The sequence below is a fragment of the Stigmatopora argus genome, chromosome 14, assembly GCF_051989625.1.
Source record: "Stigmatopora argus isolate UIUO_Sarg chromosome 14, RoL_Sarg_1.0, whole genome shotgun sequence".
NCBI classification, from domain to species: Eukaryota; Metazoa; Chordata; class Actinopteri; order Syngnathiformes; family Syngnathidae; genus Stigmatopora; species Stigmatopora argus.
The window spans coordinates 17,092,731-17,113,050 of NC_135400.1; the positions used below are offsets into that span (position 1 = coordinate 17,092,731).

A 20,320-nucleotide genomic window follows, 5' to 3' on the forward strand; every position below is an offset into this window, starting at 1 on the left:
AATTACTCATTGGCTGTCACTGACGGTAATAGACGTCCAATCCATTTTGACTGGGACCCCCCAAGTCGACGTCTATCGCCGTTAATGGCGTTGAAACATGGCTATCTTCCCAATTGAAAGAGATTTGATGTCCATGGCAGTCAATGGGTTAACGGCGATTAGCAACAAAATCATCCTGAGATATAACAATACAATGTCTCATCATTTTTGTATTTAAATTAGAAAAAAAAAATACAAAGTTCACTTTTGACATTAAAATGCAAATACTGCTTGACAGTACTATACTATATAGTATTTATATTTACACTACTGAAACACACTTTTCTTATTCAGAGAGCGCAAAAAAAAAAAAAAAATCATCCATTCGTCACATGGGATTATTTTTTCATGTTAAAATGGAAGCGTCACACTTTTAAGATTTTTATGAAATGATATTTTCATCATTTGGGGCCAATAAAATAGCGTTCAGAGTTTGGACAGCGTTGTTGTAGAATGTAGGCGGCCATTGTGTGTCGGGGAGGCAAACGGAGGGTCACGAGCTGTTTGGACTTGGCGACCCGTCATTGTTTCGCTGGGCCAAAGCGATGATTGGAACCTCCCGCCCGCCGTCGGTGGTGCTAGAGACACGCTATTTATTAACTGTTACGATGACACATATACAGCTTCTGCGCTGATTACAATGAAACAATACTTGTTGACTTGGAACCAAAATGGAGGCTTCCCGCTTTGTCTTTTCCAAACATGTTCTCATTTGGAGATTGAATACAAATATTCATTTCATTCGTCTCTTTCGTCAGCAGCCATGTTGAAAGATTGATTTCACATTTGATTTGTTGACAAATTCATTGATTCATAACTAGAAGGAAAGTTCTGAGACTTTTAATACTTGCACTAAAACTCTCTATCACGTACTGCTAACCACATTTTTTAGCGTACTTCATTTTTATTGTACAGCAATCTTTTTATGATGACTTCTTTAAGTGTGCACTTTTTTTTATTGAATCTTTAAATCTCATTGTAATTAAAATACATTCAATTCAATAATAGTGGTTAACAAAAGTTTTAGTGACTTAAACATGTTTGTATCACCGATAAAAAACATGTTTACGTAACTTTGAGGGCTGAATCCAATTAAAAATCTCTTTAATATACTTAATTTTTTTTCCAAAACAAGTTTTGAATTATTTTTTTTCAACGCTGGCCCTTTAAAATAACGATAATGTTACTTGTAATTAATGTTAACCTACTTTATTTGTATCCGCCATTTCCGATGTGTCCTACAATGAAATAAAATGGACTATGATAAGAAAAATCACTCCAAAATAACAATATGTAGCAAAAAAATACACAAAAAATACAACTCTTCTATGTATCCGAAAGCAAAGCATCAAACCACCAGGCCATTTGAAGGCCAAGATTCGGCGTCTGCTCGCTAACCCACCGACGTGGGCGCTCATTTTAGTCGCGAGATTGACAAACGAGCGGAGGACCTCGACTGAAATATTATTGACACAAACACGACTAAATGTCGCACAAAGAGTGAGAAATACTCGAAAGATTTGGGAAATGGACCACCAAAATGCACAAAAGCCTCATTGTGTACATTTTGGACACAAAGAAACCCTGCCAAAATAATCAGATGTATTTTAATAAAGAGTATTGTTACCTAAAATATGACTCCAGTGAAAGCGGTCATCTAGACAATGGACTCAAGTTCAATTAAAATAGGTTTTGGTGAAAAGAATAGTCAAGTATAGTCGTATCTCTACGTACGAAATCAATTGGTTCTGAGATTTTTTGCGTAACTTGAACATTTGGTAAGTAGAGGTGTTTGTTTGTTGTTGTTGTTATTGTGCACTTGGTGGTGAAGCTTTAAATCATTAGAGTTATTACAATGAAAATAAAAGCATTCAATTCAATTTAGCGTACAATTAGCCTAGCCAGCATGATTTTCGGATGTGGGAGGAAACCAGAGCACCCGGAAAAAACCCACACCAGCCCGAGGAGAACAGGCAAAAACTCCACACTGTCGGGACCCACCTGGGATCGAACCCTCGACCCCAGAACCGCCAGGCCGATGCGCTAACCACTCGTCCGCAACATGTGGGTGAATTTTGCTTTGTTTGGGATTTGTCTGAAACAATGACAATGTGAGCCCATCTGTTTCAACGACTTCCTGACAAACCCGAGACAGAAAAGCGCTCAGGATGGAGACTCGATGTCTTCACGTCTTTGCTGACGTTTATTTTCAGACAGGCATGCATGCGTGCGATTGTCCACAAGGGACAAAACAACATGTCAAATTCTCCGAGTCAGAAAAATAAGAGAGCCAAAATATATGCCACCGCTTAAAAAAAAAAGTCTTTAGACACAATTTCCGATTTCAATGGAAAACATGATGCAAAAATGAAAAGATAGCATTACGTAAAAAAAAAGTACTTCCTTTTTTTGCGTTTTACTTCCTTTTTAGTTGATGTTATCCATTTATCTGTCCATCTAAAACACGTATGCTGAGTCACTCTCTTATTTGTTAAGTTGAAGCTTTCTAGTTGGGCTTTTATTGTGGAAAATTCTGTCTTGGGCACAATAAACTGGGACGTGCTAGTTTGCCACAATTTAGCTTTTTAAAAATACTACATATTAATTTTAGTCCACCAGCGGTGGCGAGCAAGTTAGACACAAAAAAGCCCAAAATATTAAACTATGAGAGTGAAAAAGCCAAAAATATGAAACTATGAGAGTCAAAAAGCCAAAAATATGAAACTAAGAGAGTCAAAAAGCCAAAAATATGAAACTAGGAGAGTCAAAAAGCCAAAAATATGAAACTAGGAGAGTCAAAAAGCCAAAAATATGAAACTAGGAGAGTCAAAAAGCCATAAATATGAAACTTATGAGACTCAAAAAGCCATAAATATGAAACTATGAGTCAAAAAGCCAAAAATATGGAACTATGAGAGTCAAAAAGCCCAATATATGAAACTATGAGAGTCAAAAAGCCAAAAATATGAAACTATGAGAGTCAAAAAGCCCAAAAAATGAAACTATGAGAGTCAAAAAGCCAAACTTTACGTCAGAAGCAGCATAAAAAGATCCAATCTGCCAAATTATTTTCTACAAATATAATGTATTATTTCTTTTTAATGGGCCCTGATGATTTTTTAAAGAGAGAATAAAAATGAGATAAACATGAGCCACAGTATACACAAAATAAAATAAGAATCAAAAGGCCGCATTCATTTTGGCTCTTGAGCCGCATACGCCTCGAGAGCCACATGTTCGCCACCCCTGCACTACACCAATCCGGCAGGGTCCTGAATTTACATGTTTCCTAAATCCACTTTGTCCAATCTTTTAATTGAATCCAACATGTCCAAATGTAACCTTTTAAAAAAAATCTCTAATCCAAAGAAACCCAACGCAATGCAAGTACGTTTTTTTTTTTTCTGCAAACATAAAACATATTCCATCTTTTTTTTTTTTTGCCTCCGGCCGCCTCCCGGCTTACGCCGCATGTAGACCTACCGGTACATCTTGTTGAGAATGTTTGGGTCAGCGTTTTGAGGAGTTATATTTAAAATAGTAAAATAAATAAATAAATAAATAAAAGAACTGGCCAAAGTTGCTGACTTGGTGCTTCTGCTTTAATTTCTAGTTTGTTGTTCCGCATTGTAACTGATTGGATGATTTTTCTCAGGGCAGAAAATACACGACAACTCATTTTAAGCCGCCTGCCAAAAATGATTCACATTAGGGGACACAAAAATATAGAAATTCGGACCTTTAAAGCTTTTTTGGCACTGAAAGCAACAGAGGAAAGAAAAATACCATATGTGTCCGCTAGAGGCTGCTCTTGCTTTCTATGATGATTCTATATTTGTCCTTATTTGAGAGCAGATATTATTAACACATTATGCACGATATAGGCTATTCATTTAGAGATAAAATAAGCAAGTATTATGAATAAGCAACTATAAATATAGTTTAATGGGAGTTGTATTAATATACTAGTATTTTTATTGTAATTATTGTAAATGCTTGGTAAAAAATGTTTGTTTAGTGCTGTTTTATAGTTTAAATATAATGACGTTTTTCTAAAAGGTATTCATTTCTAAATGTAGTGCAATGACAAAGTAAGCCAAAAATTTCTATTTTTTGATTTGCCAGTCCTTTGAAAAATTGAGTTTATTATCAATCTTATTACCATTTATATAATTCCTACTTTTTTTCTAAATGAAAAATACTACAAGTAAAAAGTGAGATAAATACATTTTTTTAATCAAATACAAATGAATAAAAACAGAAAAACTGTGGCTATGAGCTCATAACACTTCAGGGGTGCCGTAATAGGTTTCACAACAAAATTCCCAATTTGAGACACGTATTGCTAAATTTGACCAATTACACCACAAGTGTCAAAGTGGCGGCCCGGGGGCCAAATCTGGCCCACCGCATCATTTTGTGTGGCCCGGGAAAGTCAATCATGAGTGCTGACTTTCTGTTTTAGGATGAAATTAAAATGAAGAGTATAGATGTATATTCAATTTCCTGATTTCCCCCCTTTTGAATCAATAATTGTCATTTTTTAATCCATTTTTCTGTGTTTAGGGTTCAAAAATCATTTTATAAAATCTAAAAATATATAAAAAAGCTCAAATAAACATTGTTTTAGATCTATAAAAACTGAATATTCAGGGATTTTAATCTAGTTCTTTTAATCCATTTATTAAAAATAATCTAAATATTATATTCAAAATGGTCCGGCCCACGTGAAATCGAGTTGACGTTAACGCAGCCCGCGAACCAACCCGAGTCTGACACCCCTGAATTACACTCAAGTACTTAAGAATTTTTTTTTACGATCGCCAAGGTGATAAAAACCCGCTTCATCCAAGTTTTTAGATGGCCGACGCACGACCCCGAAACACCCCCATTCCGATTTCCGCCGTTTCTTGGCTGTGACCGCGAAGGAATTGAGTCGAACTGTAAAATAACGCCACGTATGATCGAGGGTGCTGGCGTGAATTCCGATCCGCAGTCACACCTGGGATTGGCTATTCACTTTGCAAAATCCAGCCTAGCCAAACTTTTTGGCTCTCCGTGGCGTTGAAAAGCGACGTGAGGAGAAAGTGTGAAAGTTGTTTCATCCTCACGGAGAACTTCTCCTGCCCTTGGGCAACGGAGCCCCAGCGCCCAGCGCCCGCCACGCTCCGTGACGGAGGCGGGGTGGGGGGGTGGGGGGAACGGAGCCTGCCTGCCTGCCTGTCCAATTTGCATCGAAGGGCTCCAAAAAAAGCAGGCAGACTCGCAGCAGGAGATTGACGGACGGCACCTCGGGAAAGCTCTGTCTTGGAATAATAGCTCGTCAAACCTGCGGCCCGTGGACCAGCAGTGTTCCGCTAGGGCAGGGGTCGGGAACCTTTTTGATGGAAAGAGCCATAAACAATTCATATTTTTAAATGTTAATCCTTGAGAGCCATGCTCCGAATTTCAAAGTCAACATTCATGAAAATGTAGCTTTTTTCATGTTACAAAATCCTCCAAGAAGTAAATGCATTTTATTTTGAAAATATTGTCGCAGATGCATTGATTCTCACTTTAGAACCTCGCTACACTCTACTGGGCTCTCATTGGCTGTGTCACAACAGCCACTATCCATGTTTCAAGATTCTCTCTTACATACATGACCACCTCGACTAAATGTTCCCCATATTAATGATTGCAAAACCCCTAATTAAGCGAAAAAAAACCGCACACACACACACACACACTGGGCACACGTAAAAGTCTAAAATGTACTACAAAGTGAACGTCTTTCTGACGCCGTCAGTCGTAGAGAATTGCGCGTGCGCATATAATGCTTCAACACGGATAGTTTTCCAAATGCTTTTAATTCATTTTAAGACATTTATAAATCATTTTCTTATCAATTTTCTCTCATTTTTCTGTTTCTCACATCTTTCATAAAAAATTGGGACAGAGAATTTACATACAAAGTACGTACACCTCTACTTACGAATTTTTCAAGTTACGCAAAAAGTTCTGGGACCAATTAATTTCGTAAGTAGAGGTACTTTGCTCAATTTTACAAGATAACATTACATTTCCACATACCTTTTCTACAAACGATCCCTTTGGGCTATTACCCGGATTAACGTCCTAAAACTTATGCTCCATAAAATCCATACGATTAAACTATAGATTATTCATATTCCTAGCAAGTTAATAGCATCTATTGATTTTAAGATGAACCACCAAATGAAGGCATAAAAGTTTGCAAATTGATTGCGCTAATGTTGTTGTTATGATATACGTTTTGATTTTGACGGTAAAAGAAGAAAGAGCCCACGGAGCCCTAACGACGCCATCGCTCCCCACCCACCCGGCCCGGCAACGCGTTGATTCCCGCGCCTAATGCGGATTCCGGAAAGCCCATTTGTCTAAAAGCGCGCCCCCCCAATCCCCCGCCCGGACCCGTTCGACACCACTAAGTTAATAATCACAGACTGATGTACTTCATATCGTTTTGAAAGACACTGGAAAATTGATTGCCGTCATTTGTAAGCGTGTACGGAATGAATGTAACGTGGCCCTGATTTGGTTTGGAGGTGCATGAATAATCGTAAAACCGCAACATGGCCGCCGGGATAAATGAAAGCTCTTTGACGTGATGTCTTTGAGGTCGTTATTTAGCCATTATTTTGCATTATTTTCCATATATTTGCCATCTGCGAGGGCACAATAGAACTATAGACGCAATCAGCATCTTTATTTTATAGTGCCACTTACACGCTAATTAGATTATAGGAATATTCAGAAATACTCACACAGATCCATTCAAATTGTACAAAAATTATGCAACATTTTGGTCAGATTTTGCTACCCAAGCTTGTCTTTTACAAAGTGTGTAATTTTGAATCGCGGTAAAGTTACCAAGTGAATAAATTTTCTTTTATCCGTTTATGAGGAAGCATATTTTGATGTTTCCTACCCCAAAAAAATGTTTCCGGTACTCAATGCATTAATAAACATGTTTTGTAAAAGATGGTGGATTGTCGCCCTCTGTCGGACAAAACGGGGATTACATCTCCCATTATATTATATCGTGTATAATACGAATTTTGCTTCTGTTTTTTGGTGCAAAATTTTGCGCGTTATACTTAAATAAATACGGTACTTAGTTAGCGTCTACTCTTTCTTTTTCGATTTATTTTACAAAAGGTTAGGGCAAAAAGTTAACTTATTGGCCGCCATGGACACCGCGAGTCGTCTAATCTATTTTAACAGTTCTACGGTGTTTGTGGTGTAAAGAATGAAATGAAACCACAGTAAACAAGAACTTTTTCTCCATTTGTCAACAAACCTGCCCACAGGACATTAGCGCCTGAGGTTATAGTCTGAATTTAATAATCTATTTGTGCGGAAACTTTTAGCCCTTTGGTCAAGATGTCTAATAATTGAAGAAACCTTCAAGGCATCTTATAAATTCTCCTTTTAGATTATTTTTTTCTCTACTTTACAGAAATTGCGGGTTAATACCACACATGAATATTTCATGACGTATGAGAAATAACTTTGGCGAATACTAGCATCCAAATGCACTAGCACGCCAGCCAAAGCATTAATTGCATCGATTCCCCAAGTGCGATTTCGCTGGTGTTTACGGGAGGTGAACGCTGGTTTCAAGGGTGTGGACATCTAGGAAATGGGAGGTGAGCCACCCAAAATAAAACGCAGATTGCGGGAGGTTGTCTTATTGGAAAGTATCTCTTGGATTAAAAAAAAAAAAGTTAGAGTATCCTTTTGTTCACGTGTCAAAGTGGCGGCCCGGGGGCCAAATCTGGCCCGCCGCATCATTTTGTGTGGCCCGGGAAAGTAAATGATGAGTGCCAACTTTCTGTTTTAGGATCAAATTCAAATGAAGAGTATAGATGTATATTATATTTCCTGATTTTCCCCCTTTTAAATCAATAATTGTCATTTTTTAAATCAATTTTTTCTGTGTTTTTAGTTCAAAAAACATTTTGTAAAATCTAACATTATATTTAAAAAAAGCTCAAATAAGCATTGTTTTAGATCTATAAAAAAACGGAATATTCAGGGCTTTTAATCCAGTTCTTGTAATCCATTTATTTAAAAAAATCTAAATATTATATCTAAAATGGTCCGGCCCACATGAAATCAAGTTGACGTTAAAGCGGCCCGCGAACCAACCCGAGTCTGACACCCTTGCTGTAGTTGATTTATAAGATAACATGACGTAAAGTCTTTGGAACTGCAGGAGCAATGTTGAGGTGTTTCCTTCGTTTGTGTTCGTTGTGATCCATGTTAAAACAGTTTACAGTAATACCTCGTTTATCGTGCTTTATAGGTTTCAAGACCTGCTGCAAGAGGTGAAAAACCGCAATGTAGGTAGGTGACTGTTTTTTAATGGTATCTACTTCATACTATTTGGACTTTTAAAGCCCTCTCGTTAATATTATTTAAGTCACCCATTACTATACTATTCCTGCACTGTACTTTGTTGTGATTCTATTCGTATCCAAGGCCATGTTCTTCTTTCGCAGCTTCCCTACACATGATATTCTTTATAATAAGACACAACAATCCTCTTTGCTGTCTTACTAAAAATCATGGAAGGTGTCCTCCAAATGTTAGCATCATCTTTGATATAGCAAATGTAGCAAATGCTTGATGAATTCAAACAAAAATGGATAGCATTGTAAAGTTTCCCCATCCTTACATTTGCTCCTGCTCTTTCTCACAAGTAGCATCCGCAGTGGGTAAACACTGCCCCCTGTGGCCAGTGAAATACTCTACAATTGTGATATGCCTTTTTTCCTCATTTCGTGTTCGTATTATTTTTCCTACACAACAACTTTTCATATACATTTGGCGTATTCAAGCCGAGATGCGCTGAAACCGCAAAAGTCAGTTAGGTTACTTGTTTTCTATGCAGTAGTTTGGCGAAAGAAGTCCCATATGGAAACATTCCGATCCAAAATGTCCGATCCAAAATGTCAGATCCAAGCGATGGGTTTTTGGAAGCCTGTGGTAGATGGCGTCCACCAGCAGGATGCACTGCGGCGCCTCCACATGTCAAATCAAGAAGTGTTTTCCAGTGGCTCCAAAGGGAATATTTGTGTGGCGGTCTGAGATGAAGAAAATGAATACCATTCTTCACATAAATGAATATCTGCACTCAAATTAAGAGTTGGGAGAAACCGTGGAAATCATCTTCTTGCTTAATGTCTAATTGAAGTCATCTTCTAATTAGCTCAGCGGCTATTATTGTCATCCCGGTCGGCAACATTTTCCAATTCCTAAATTTTGGACCATAGAATTTTGGCCACTGCAATGGAAACACTTTTTCTTTTTGTTGCAGTTTCCCTCAGCGTGACCCCCCTTTTTAATTTTTATTTTTTTTACCCGGCAAACATTTATTTAGCTTGGAGCTAAATCTCTGAATTAATGTCTTGTCATCTTTTTTAATTTTGTTAAATTTATTTCATAACCGCCCTCCTCCCAGTCTTAGTCGTTTTATTTTTATCAGGAGGCTAAATGAAGTTCACATGCAGCAAATTGAATAACAGAATACACATTTTATTTATTGATTTATTAACTCACATGTGTCAAAGTGGCGGCTCGGGGGCCAAATCTGGCCCGCCGCATCATTTTGTGTGGCCCGGGAAAGTAAATCATGAGTGCCGACTTTCTGTTTTAGGATCAAATTCAAATGAAGAGTATAGATGTATATTCCATTTCCTGATTTTCCCCCTTTTAAATCAACAATTGTTATTTTTTAATCCATTTTTTATGTTTTTAGTTCAAAAATCATTTTGTAAAATCTAAAAACATATATTAAAAAAAAAAGCTAAAATAAACATTGTTTTAGATCTATAAAAAAATCAATATTCAGGGCTTTTAATCCAGTTCTTTTAATCCATTTATAAAAAATAAAAATCTAAATATTATAGCTAAAATGGTCCAGCCCACGGGAAATCAAGTTGACGTTAAAGCGGCCCGCAAACCAACCCGAGTATTACTAACTTATCTTTTACCTATCTATTTATGTCTAAAATGTCTTTTCCTGTGTCTGTATTCTCACCCTCTTGTTACTGTGACAATGATATTTCCCGAATACGGGATGAATAAAATTATCCAATCCAATCCAAATTAAAATGCTAAAATTATTATAATCCTATTTTGTCCATAAAAAGGGGAAATCTAATCCCACTTTGTCATCTCCTTTGGAAAAAAAAAAGTTTGGACAACCCCTGATGGAGCGCAATGAAGCAAACCATCAAGACGGCCCCGTAACGGGCACCCGTGTTATCCCAAACCTCATCAAAGACACATCGTGGCTCGGCGCCATTACAACATGGCGGAAGTCGATGGGAGCCGACTATTAAATCCAATGATTTTCCACGTGTCATCTCCCTTTATCGCTCTTGTCGCTCCCCGGGATCGATCCAATCAACGGCAAAGAGCGCCGGGCGAACTTGAAAATACTGCCGGCGCGCGGCAGGATGACAGCGGTAAACCACTCGCCGCAACTTTTTGAGAAGCTGCCGGCGGCGGATTTTCCGTGGGTTGTTACGTTGCGTTTGGGCGACGGACAGATGTTTGCCGAGCCACGACGAAGACGCGTCTGGTGGGAAGCGCTTTGGGGAAGCCTGCCACTGCTTTTCAAACGCTAAGCGCAATTAAACAGCAACGTGCTTCTCTTTGATTTAATCTACATCGCCTCGGATAAAGTTGAAAGCCGATACCAGTGTGGAAACAAGCTTTATGCAACCTTTCTAAAATATACAGTGTTTGGCTTCCTGTATGGAGTCTGCGCGTGGGTTTTCTTTGGGTAATCCGGTTTCCTCCCACTTCCCAAAAACCAGGGGCGGACCGTCAGGGCCTTCAAGGCCTTTTCTATTGGCCTAAGAAATATCTAAATCATATTTTATATTTTGTCCATCAATACTTATGGTATGGGAATGATGTGTTTGAGTGTCTGTTATGCTGCGTTCAGACCGCTGCTTTGGCAACCTGGGAAAGGAAAAGCAAAAATGTTGTGTTTCCGCATTGAAAAAAAAAACTGTTAGTATTCCCCTTTGCTCATCGGTTGTCTTCATGTGCAAGATCGGTCGCCAACCGTGTCCACTGCTCAGGTGTGAAGCCTGGGTCGAGAGACGTCCCACAAGGCATCATTCGTTAGTAAAAATGGCTCCCGCGATCTTGGAAGAGCGTCGGTGGGTTGACTCGGTCGCTCGCCGTTATTAGTTGAGCTCCGTTAGAGCATGTAATAGCATCACGCCACAACGCGCAGTCACTTTTCCAAGAGAGGACTTTGCCCAGCGTGACGTCCTGATACGGCGACCATTCATCGTACAGCCCAAAAAACGCAACACGGTTGTGCCGTTTCGTTTTATTTTCTTGTTGGGGTGTTTGCAGAAGTGCTGTTTTTCCTCTCCCCAAGCCCTTAAGCTCCGCCTTCATGTCCTTTGCCAACAATTGGCGGTACGTTAGCTTCACATGACCTCGGATAAAATTGGGAGACGACAAGTTAAGAGACATTTTTGTCACCTTTTGTCGGGGTTTTGGGTGTTGTGTGTGTATGTTTTCATTGTGTGTGCTGTCTGGGTCATTTTTCACCTCTTGTGTCCCTCCGGGCTCCCCTTTTGTAACCAGCTGCTGGTTGTATTTTTTAATCAGTTCCTGTCTGTGTATTTAAACCCGAGTGTTTTGTGGCAGGGGGTGTCTTGTGTTTTGTGGTTCCCCGTACGGGATATTGTGATTTTGTTTGGTATACGTCTTCCCCGTTTCGTCGTTATTTTGTTAACTTTTCCCCATTCTTTTGTATGACTATTTTTCATTAAAAGTCCTAAGTTGCGCACCAGCACTTTTCCTGCTTCCCGCATCCGGGATTCTGTCTCGCTACGCACCCGAAAAGTCGTTTTGGTGGGCCAGATGTGGCCCCCGGGCCTGAATTTTGACACCAGCGCCTGGCTGTCAATCCCCCCCCCCCCGTTTCCCCCTCCCCCCACGTGTCCTTCCTGACATTGTCTCCCTCTTGTTTCCACATTGGTAGTTATTGTCGTACCACTAGGATCTCATTAAGCCGCTAACTTCAAATAAATAAAACAAACTACGCAGGCGTGTGTATATTTTACAGATAGAAAAGCGGGCCATAAAGAGTTTTCCATTCTCCCTCCGCTGACACCTCTCTCTCCGTCGTCTTTGTTTTGCGGGCCGCGTCTGTCAATTCAATTAATTACAAACAGTCTTGGCTGGCACGCCGGCGGCATTTTAATGGTGCCGAGGACTGAGGCAAAAAAAAAAAAATCAAAACAAAACAAAAACAGGCCGCCTCTTCCCATCTCTCTCGTATTTCTGGCAAAACATGGGCGCCGTGTCTGTTCTGGTTTCTCATTTTGAGCTCCTCCCATCTTCGTCTGTCCGCAAAAAAAGCTCCTACATCGAGAAATCCGGTTTTGTGGTGTAGAAAAGATTCCAGTTGTGTTGAATTCCCTCATTTTTTTGCCACAACTTGGACTTTAGAAAGCTAAAGTAACTCGAATCTTCTTTTTGGGCAGTTTATCGTAAACTTGATTAGAGGCAGGGGTGGAAATTAGGGGGGCATCAGGGGGTTTGCCCCGAACGGGCCCCGACTTCTAAGGAAACCTGGTTTTAGACTGTAGAGGGGAGAGTAGAAAAAAATATGTAATATAAAACATAATTTAATGTTTCCATGTTCCTCTCTCTCAGTTAGCACCCCCTCGGCTAGGCTTTTGTGGGGGGCCACAGAGGGAAAACCCATGGGCTGCTCATTAGGAAGATTGATTAGGTTGATAACCTTATAACAAAGAACCACATTGCATGGTTTCAAGTACTGAGAGTAATCAGCCTGTTGTTCTCTATTTTATTTCAATTTTAAATTGCCTTTCAATATGACATGTATGTTTTTGGTTTTGTATTTTGTCAAATAAGTTTCCCCCCAAAATGCGACTTATACTCCAGTGCGACTTATATATGTTTTTTTCCTTCTTAATGATGCATTTTTGGCTGGTGCAACTTATCCTCGGGTGCGACTTATAGTCCAGAAAATACAGTAATGAGCCAGGTAAACACAAAGGTCGATCAAAGCAAACTTTTTTTTAAAGAACCGACATTGATCAACTTTAGGCAAAGTTTGTCTATTTATTTTAGGTTGAGCTTTGTGATGGAGTTGTCAATTTACTGTCCCCTGCTGGTAGTGAATATGAATGTAAAAATCACTGTAAATTGGTGGGACCAGTGGCGGAACTAATCTGAACAGGGCCCGGGTGCAGTGGGCCCCTTTAACGGATTGCCCGAGTGGGCCGTCGTAGCGGTTAGCTTTCCATTCGCGGGCCCCTACGGACAACCGGGTGGGGGTGTTAGTCTGATCAGCCAACCACGCCCAAACCCGTCCCCCCTAATTACGCCCCTGAATGCGATAATGCCAGACTTGATGAAATTTCTACCGTTCCTTCAACCCTTTCCCCACTTTTTATAACCCGCGGCGGCGAGAAAGCCAAGAGTCCCGATCAAATAAACGCGGGATGACCCGACGGTGCACAGAAGACGAGCTTCTGGGATTGGGGTCCTGGGGGGGGCGTCGGAGCGGGTCACGGAGAAGAAATGAGCATCCTGGGAAAATGTCTTATTATTGGAATCGATCAGCCTCGGAGGCATCGTACCGGCACAGATCGCCCGGCGGTGCCGCCAAGACTTCCGCTGAGATCAGAGCCAACCAATTTCAGACCGAGGGGGAGGACAAAAGTGGGGGGGGGGGGGGTCCTGATTTTTGATTGATATTTTTTTGCCACCTTCTACTTCTGAGCAGGGTTATTAGTTGAAAAGAACAAAAAAATTGTATGTTAGGCTAACTCGCACATGGTTTTTTAATAATATCTCATCTATTGGCCGAACCTAGAAGACCTAGCTTTCTTCTTCGGGGCCGTCATGTGAAAAACGGCGGCGAAAAAGAGAACTTTTGGACAGAGGACGTGATGGCGTACGTGGCACCGCTAACGCTAAGTCCTAACATCGCAGGTTGTAACCTGAGAACTCTCTGTAATGATGTCAAACGAGCTCACAAAAATATGTTATGCTAACTCGATGAATGTAGAAGCCTTTCTAACTACATTTTGATACCTTTGTCAACATTTGAGTCAGAGTTTGTGCTGCTTGCCCGCCATGTTATTTGAGCATTTGGACGCCGTATCGGCGCGCCCGTTTTTGGAGGCTGGGGCAAATTTGGAGATGTTGGGATTAGCGGAAGATTAGAGCGCTGATGACACAATATCTCCGCTCTAATGAGCCCGACTGTTTGCTCATCTTATCAGCCGCATTGCACCGGATTCCACAAGCGACGCTGTTTGACAGATAACACGCGGATTAGTCCTCCAATTCCAACCAGTTTGGCACACCAGTTGGCAAAGGGGAGAAAATGGGGGTGCGGCCAACCAGCTGTTGCCGTGTTTGCCGACAGAAAAGATGGCGAACGACTCGGCGAGTGACCTCCGGAGTCCACGCGGGTGTTAGCCGAGCGCTCCTTGTTCATTGAGACGGTACACCGACCCCCATGGGAGACCCCCATGTACGTACTACCGCGGCGTGTTAGCTATACGGGAGCTGTGGGTGGCGGTAGGGTACACCATGTACTTTAATTCGTTACGAGAGTACATTTTCTGGCTGTTGCCGGGAAGACGTATGAGGTTATTAGTGTTCTCATGTGGTGTGTACATACAGGACGCCGAAGCCAGCGGGAACTCGACTCTATCAGACGCGGCGGCGTTGGCCTTTGGCTTAACTTTCAGCCTGTGATGACAGCCGTGCAGTTTAATAAAGTCGGGAAGTGGGCGTTTGTTTGCTTTAAAGGCAGAAACGCGGGAAAGTGGCAAAGGGTGTCTTTCGTTGCACGATTCCACGCCAGTCCGATCAGACCATTACCAGGTCGATTAAGCCGCTAATCCTGGAAATACGCCGTCCGGCGGCAGGACGGTGGGAAGATATTGTCTGGCGTGGCGAGAAAAAAATGGCGGGGTTCTGACTTACTTGTTTCTGCGAGTTTAAGCCGCACGGCAAAGCCGGACGCTCGAGAGCGTGAACACGGAAATGTGTTTTAGCGCCGTAACCACAAAGGCGGGGGATTAACGGAGACCTGAAATCCCGGGAGGCAGACACCCTAATACCCGCCCTTGGTTTCACAGGAAGTTTGAAAATGCGCAGTGGCGGGCTCAAAGCAGAAATACCAATACCTAGAAAAATAATGGTAACTAGAATATGTAAATGGTAGATTTTTTTAGAGTTCTACCAACAGCGGGCAGTAGAGGTCAGAATTTGAAACCTGCTGGAAACCCCTCAGTTAGCTTTCCTCTCTCGCTAGTGAATTTTTGTTGTTGTTAGTAAAATAATGGTAACTAGTATATGTATATGGAACATTTTTAAAGATCTACCACCAGGGGGCAGTAGAGGTCAGAATTTGAAACCTGCTGGAAACCCCTCAGTTACCTTTCCTCTCTCGCTAGTGAATTTTTGTTGTTGTTAGTAAAATAATGGTAACTAGTTTATGTATATGGAGCATTTTTAAAGTTCTACCACCAGGGGGCAGTAGAGGTCAGATTTTGAAACCTGCTGGAAACCCCTCAGTTACCTTTCCTCTCCCGCTAGAGCATTTTTTTATTCCCCCGGGCCGCCACTTTGACACCTGTGGTGTATTGTGTTTGAAATACACTATACACCATAAAAAATTGACATGTCCAATGATTGAAAACAGGTGCATTTATATGAACTGGCTGGCACCCCTAAAGCTGACGAAAATGATTGAACAGCAGCACCCTCTGCTGGTACTGAAAGGTCACTGTCCCACTTTATCTCAATGTAAGCGTTCTGACATAAAAAAAATGAAGCAGTCCTTGATCAATGTTTTATAGTTCTTTTTCATTCCGGACCAAATCCATCTTTTAGTCAGATGCTTTTATATAATAAATTACACATGAGGCACAGTCGAACTAATCAGTGCCATCTATCTTTTATACACAGCCCTTCCCTTTTGCTGTTTATGCTTATCTTAGTAAAAAAAAATGGAGATTACCCCCACCACCCCCCGTAAATCAACCTACAGGAGGTCCTTTTCATATCGTCCAATCACAAGTATACGCTCCGATCCCCTAATTACCAGCTCTTAACATATAATATGAATCCCTCTCGTCCCGCCTTGCTCGCCGAATGGCGATATGGATGTATCTCCATAATATCTCATTAAAGTGCAGGTGGTGAGATTTGAGCCTCCGCCAGGGAGGAGTACCCAACCAGGCCTTGAAGTATTCCGTTTCCTCGGTCTTGCAGCCCCCCACCGCCCCTCCCAACCGACTCCCTAATTTGCCTTGATTCGCTCAAAGGCATGATTTAGCCCTCAAGTGTTAATCATCTCTCTTCCCGTATTTTTTCTTCTTCTTCCTTATAAAATCTTCCACAGCTTGGAATCGGGTCAATCCCATTTTCTCGATGTAGACTGCTTTTATTTCCAAATATTCAAGGTACAGGGTTTATTTATTGTTTTTGTAAGAACGACAAAATGCCCTTATACAGTCTTCCCTCGATTATCGCAAATTCACTTCTTTGTGATTTTTTTTCTCCTATTAATTCTTATAATTGTTTTATTTATTTATTTACTTTTTTAAAAATGTGAAAATCCACGCTGAAACTTGAAAGCGGAATAGGTTATATATATATATATATATATATATTTATATATATATATATATATTTATATATATATATATATATACATTTATATATATATATATATATATATATATATATATATATATATATTTATATATATATATATATATATATATATATATTTATATATATATATATATATATATATATATATATATATATATATATATATATATATATATATATAATAGGGGTGACCCTACTTTGTGATTTTTCAATTATCACGGCCATGTTTGGTCTACATCAGGGGTGTCAGACTCGGGTTGGTTCGTGGGCCGCGTTAACGTCAGCTCGATTTCATGTGGGCCGGACCATTTTAGATATAATGTTTAGATTTAAAAAAAATAAATTGATTAAAAGAACTGGATTAAAAACCCTGAATATTCATTTTTTTATAGATCTAAAACAATGTTTATTTTAGCTTTTTTATATATATTTAGATTTTACAAAATGATTTTTGAACTAAAAACACAGAAAAAATGACAATGATTGATTTAAAAGGGGGAAAAGCAGGAAATTTAATATACATCTATACTCTTCATTTTAATTTAATCCTACAACAGAAAGTCGGCACTCATGATTTACTTTCCCGGGCCACACAAAATGATGCGGCGGGCCAGATTTGGCCCCCGGGCCGCCACTTTGACACATGTGGTCTACATTAACTGCGATATTCTAGGGATTACGCTAATGTAATATACTACATTGGGGGGAGACAGGGCAGGCTGCCTGCCAAATTGCCATTACGGTGTGAAATGAAGACAAAGGGAAGGGAGCAAAACAAAACAAACAAAAAAACGGCTTTCAACTCCCCTTTGAAGGAAGTCGAATGACAGTTACTGAAAAAAAAGACCCAGATTTAAAACAGTACTAGAGCCACCATTAGTCAAAATATGCCTTCCCTCAATACCAGACTTGTTAGCCAGTAGGTCAAGTTAACCCAAAGCAATCTTTGTTGTAATACAGTCCTCAAGCCCACGTTGGTGTCCAAACAAAGCCGTCCAGCGGTCTATAGATTTCTGCTCTCTCTCTCAAAGGAGGCAGTTAATAGCGTTGACCTCTTTCCCCCCGCAGACAGTCACCCGGTCATCCGTCATTGGCTGTTGCTTCTCGTGACACCAGGAAGTGACTTTGCCGAGATCCGTAGGTCTCGTGAAAGAACTGCCGCACTGCCGCGCCGCCCGTCCGGGCCCTATACGTCTCTATATCTGGGTACAACTGCTCTCCGTCGAAATAAATGTCCTTTTCTAATCCTATATTGCACTTTGATCAGATTAGGATGACAAAGCGCGGAATTTGCAGTTGCACGCTACATTCAAGTCCAACATATGGATGGTAATAAAACTAATTAGCATCTGTCTTCCTCTGGTAATTAGTATGACGCAACACAGGTTCAGACAGTTCATTTGTCCCGCTTACTTATCGCCCATAAAAGTGTAATTAGCCATGTTAAGGGCACAGGTGATGCATTGTACTGGCGCCGGCCAATCATCAATAATGGATGGATGTCACCTCTACTCAGACTACAGGGTGACCAAATCTGACAGGGGTTTACAAACTGTGGCCTGCTGCCCAGTTTTGGAGGATGAAACGATCATTGAAGAGAGAGATTGAGATTTGAGGATTGGGGATTGAGGAATGAGGTTTGAGGATTTAGGAATGAGGTTTGAGGAATAAGGAATTAGGTTTGAGAATTGAGGTTTGAGGGTGAGGTTTGAGGTTTGAAGATTGAGGATGGGAGGGTTGAGGAGTGAGGGGGTGAGGATTGAGGGGAGAGGGGTTGAGGTTTGAGAGTTGAGGAAGGAGGAATAGGTTAGAGGTTTGAGGAATGAGGGTGAAGATTGAGGTGTGATGATTGAGGTGTGAAGATTGAGGTTGGGAGGTTGAGGGTTGAGGAATGAGGGTTGAGAAATGAGGAATGAGGGTTGAGGGTTGAGGTTTGAGGGATGAGGGTTGAGGGTTGAGGAAGAGGGGTTGAGGTTTGAGGAAGGAGGAATGAGGTTAGAGGTCTGAGGAATGAGGGTGAAGATTGAGGAATGAAGATTGAGGTTTGAGGATGGAAGATTGAGGTTTGAGGATAAGAGGATGAGGCTTGAGGGTTGAGGATTGAGGAGTGAGGAAGGGGGTTGAGGTTTGAGGAAGGGGTTTGAGGTTTGAGGGTTGAGGAATGACGATTGAGGGTTGAGGTGTGAGGAAGGGGGTTGAGGTTTGAGGATGAGGGTTGAGGTATGAGGTTTGTGGTTGAGGATTGACGATTGAGGGTTGAGGGTTGAGGCGTGAGTAAGGGGGTTGAGGTTTGAGGATGAGGGTTGAGGATTCTCAGCGAACATGCAAACTCAACACATGTGGACTGGCCTGGATTTGAACCCAGGATCAAGAACTGTGAAGCCAACGTGCTCAGCACTTCGCCTCCGGGGCGCCGTTGATGAAAATCAGCTTTTACATATATATTTTTTAACTTCCTGCTTGAACAAGTCCTTGTATCGGAACGTTTGCTATTCGTACCCGTGACGGACGGAGGCTGGACTTTGAGAGCTCCCGAACGGCCAGAGTCCGCTCCCTGGCTTTTAATCATCGGCGCTATTGTGAATGTTTGGCCTTGGCTCCTCAGCCACATGGAGAGAAGCTCCAGCATCCACTGAAGCCATTGTGCACATCCACGGCTTGGATTATTTAACAGTCCGTTGCCACTGGCGAAGGAAGCAAGGTGCAAAAAGAAAAAATAGGACAGCTCCCATTTTTCCATTTCTGGTTCATGTTAGAGAAAAATAAGCAACCAAATGACTGTTTCACAATGTGAATCTTGTAATAGTATATAATCTATAATATAACATTCATCATGTTTGTATTTTAATCTTGTTATAGTTCAATTTTAATCTCATTATATTCATTTTTCTCCCCCGAATATTACATTATATGACCCACCTAATCATTGCTCACCGCATGCCAGCGTAACAGTGAATTTAGTGAATAGGCTGAATTCAAGCTTATTATGCGGACCCTATTCAATAATATTTTCAGAAAAAAACACTGTATAGCTCTGGAAAAAAATGGACAACAAAAGATTTCTATTGAGCCGAATGGAAAAACCTGGATATTTTAATACCGGATGAAATCAAACGGGGATGAATTATTCAATTCACAAAAAAATAATAAAAAAAATTGCACAACCCACTCCTGCGAAAGAGCAACGAATTGAATGGTGTATGAGGAGGAGATAAGGTTACGGGTTCGGTGTGAACGCTATTCTCCAGTTAGCCGGCCCCTCGGGGGCACGTTAAGCGAACACTTTTATTATGTGTAGGTGTGTGATGTCCCTTTCTATGAAAAAAAGAAAGAATGAAGCTGCCCTGGCTTCTATAGCAACACGCCTCGGCGGCTCGGCTCGCCGCGTCGACGTGTAAAGCGGAGCCCCGCGTGATAGCCGCCATCCTCCAGTGCTCCCACACTTCTTCAGCTAACCAAAATAATAACAGTGCACTCCATTGCACTTGAGCCACAGTTGTCATTTCTTTTATGCGCTGGTATTAACCCGGACTTGAACTTGGGAAAACACTCG

The 20,320-nt window shown here is 40.9% G+C and overlaps 1 protein-coding gene across 1 annotated transcript in view; it reads left to right on the forward strand.

Moving 5' to 3' along the window:
- LOC144088599 (uncharacterized) overlaps positions 1-20,320 on the forward strand; it is a 61,151-nt gene that overhangs the window by 3,275 nt on the left and 37,556 nt on the right. The window contains exon 3 of the mRNA XM_077619109.1: positions 8,369-8,409. Coding sequence (XP_077475235.1) covers positions 8,369-8,409 — 41 coding nt within the window. The remainder of the gene's footprint in view (positions 1-8,368; positions 8,410-20,320) is intronic.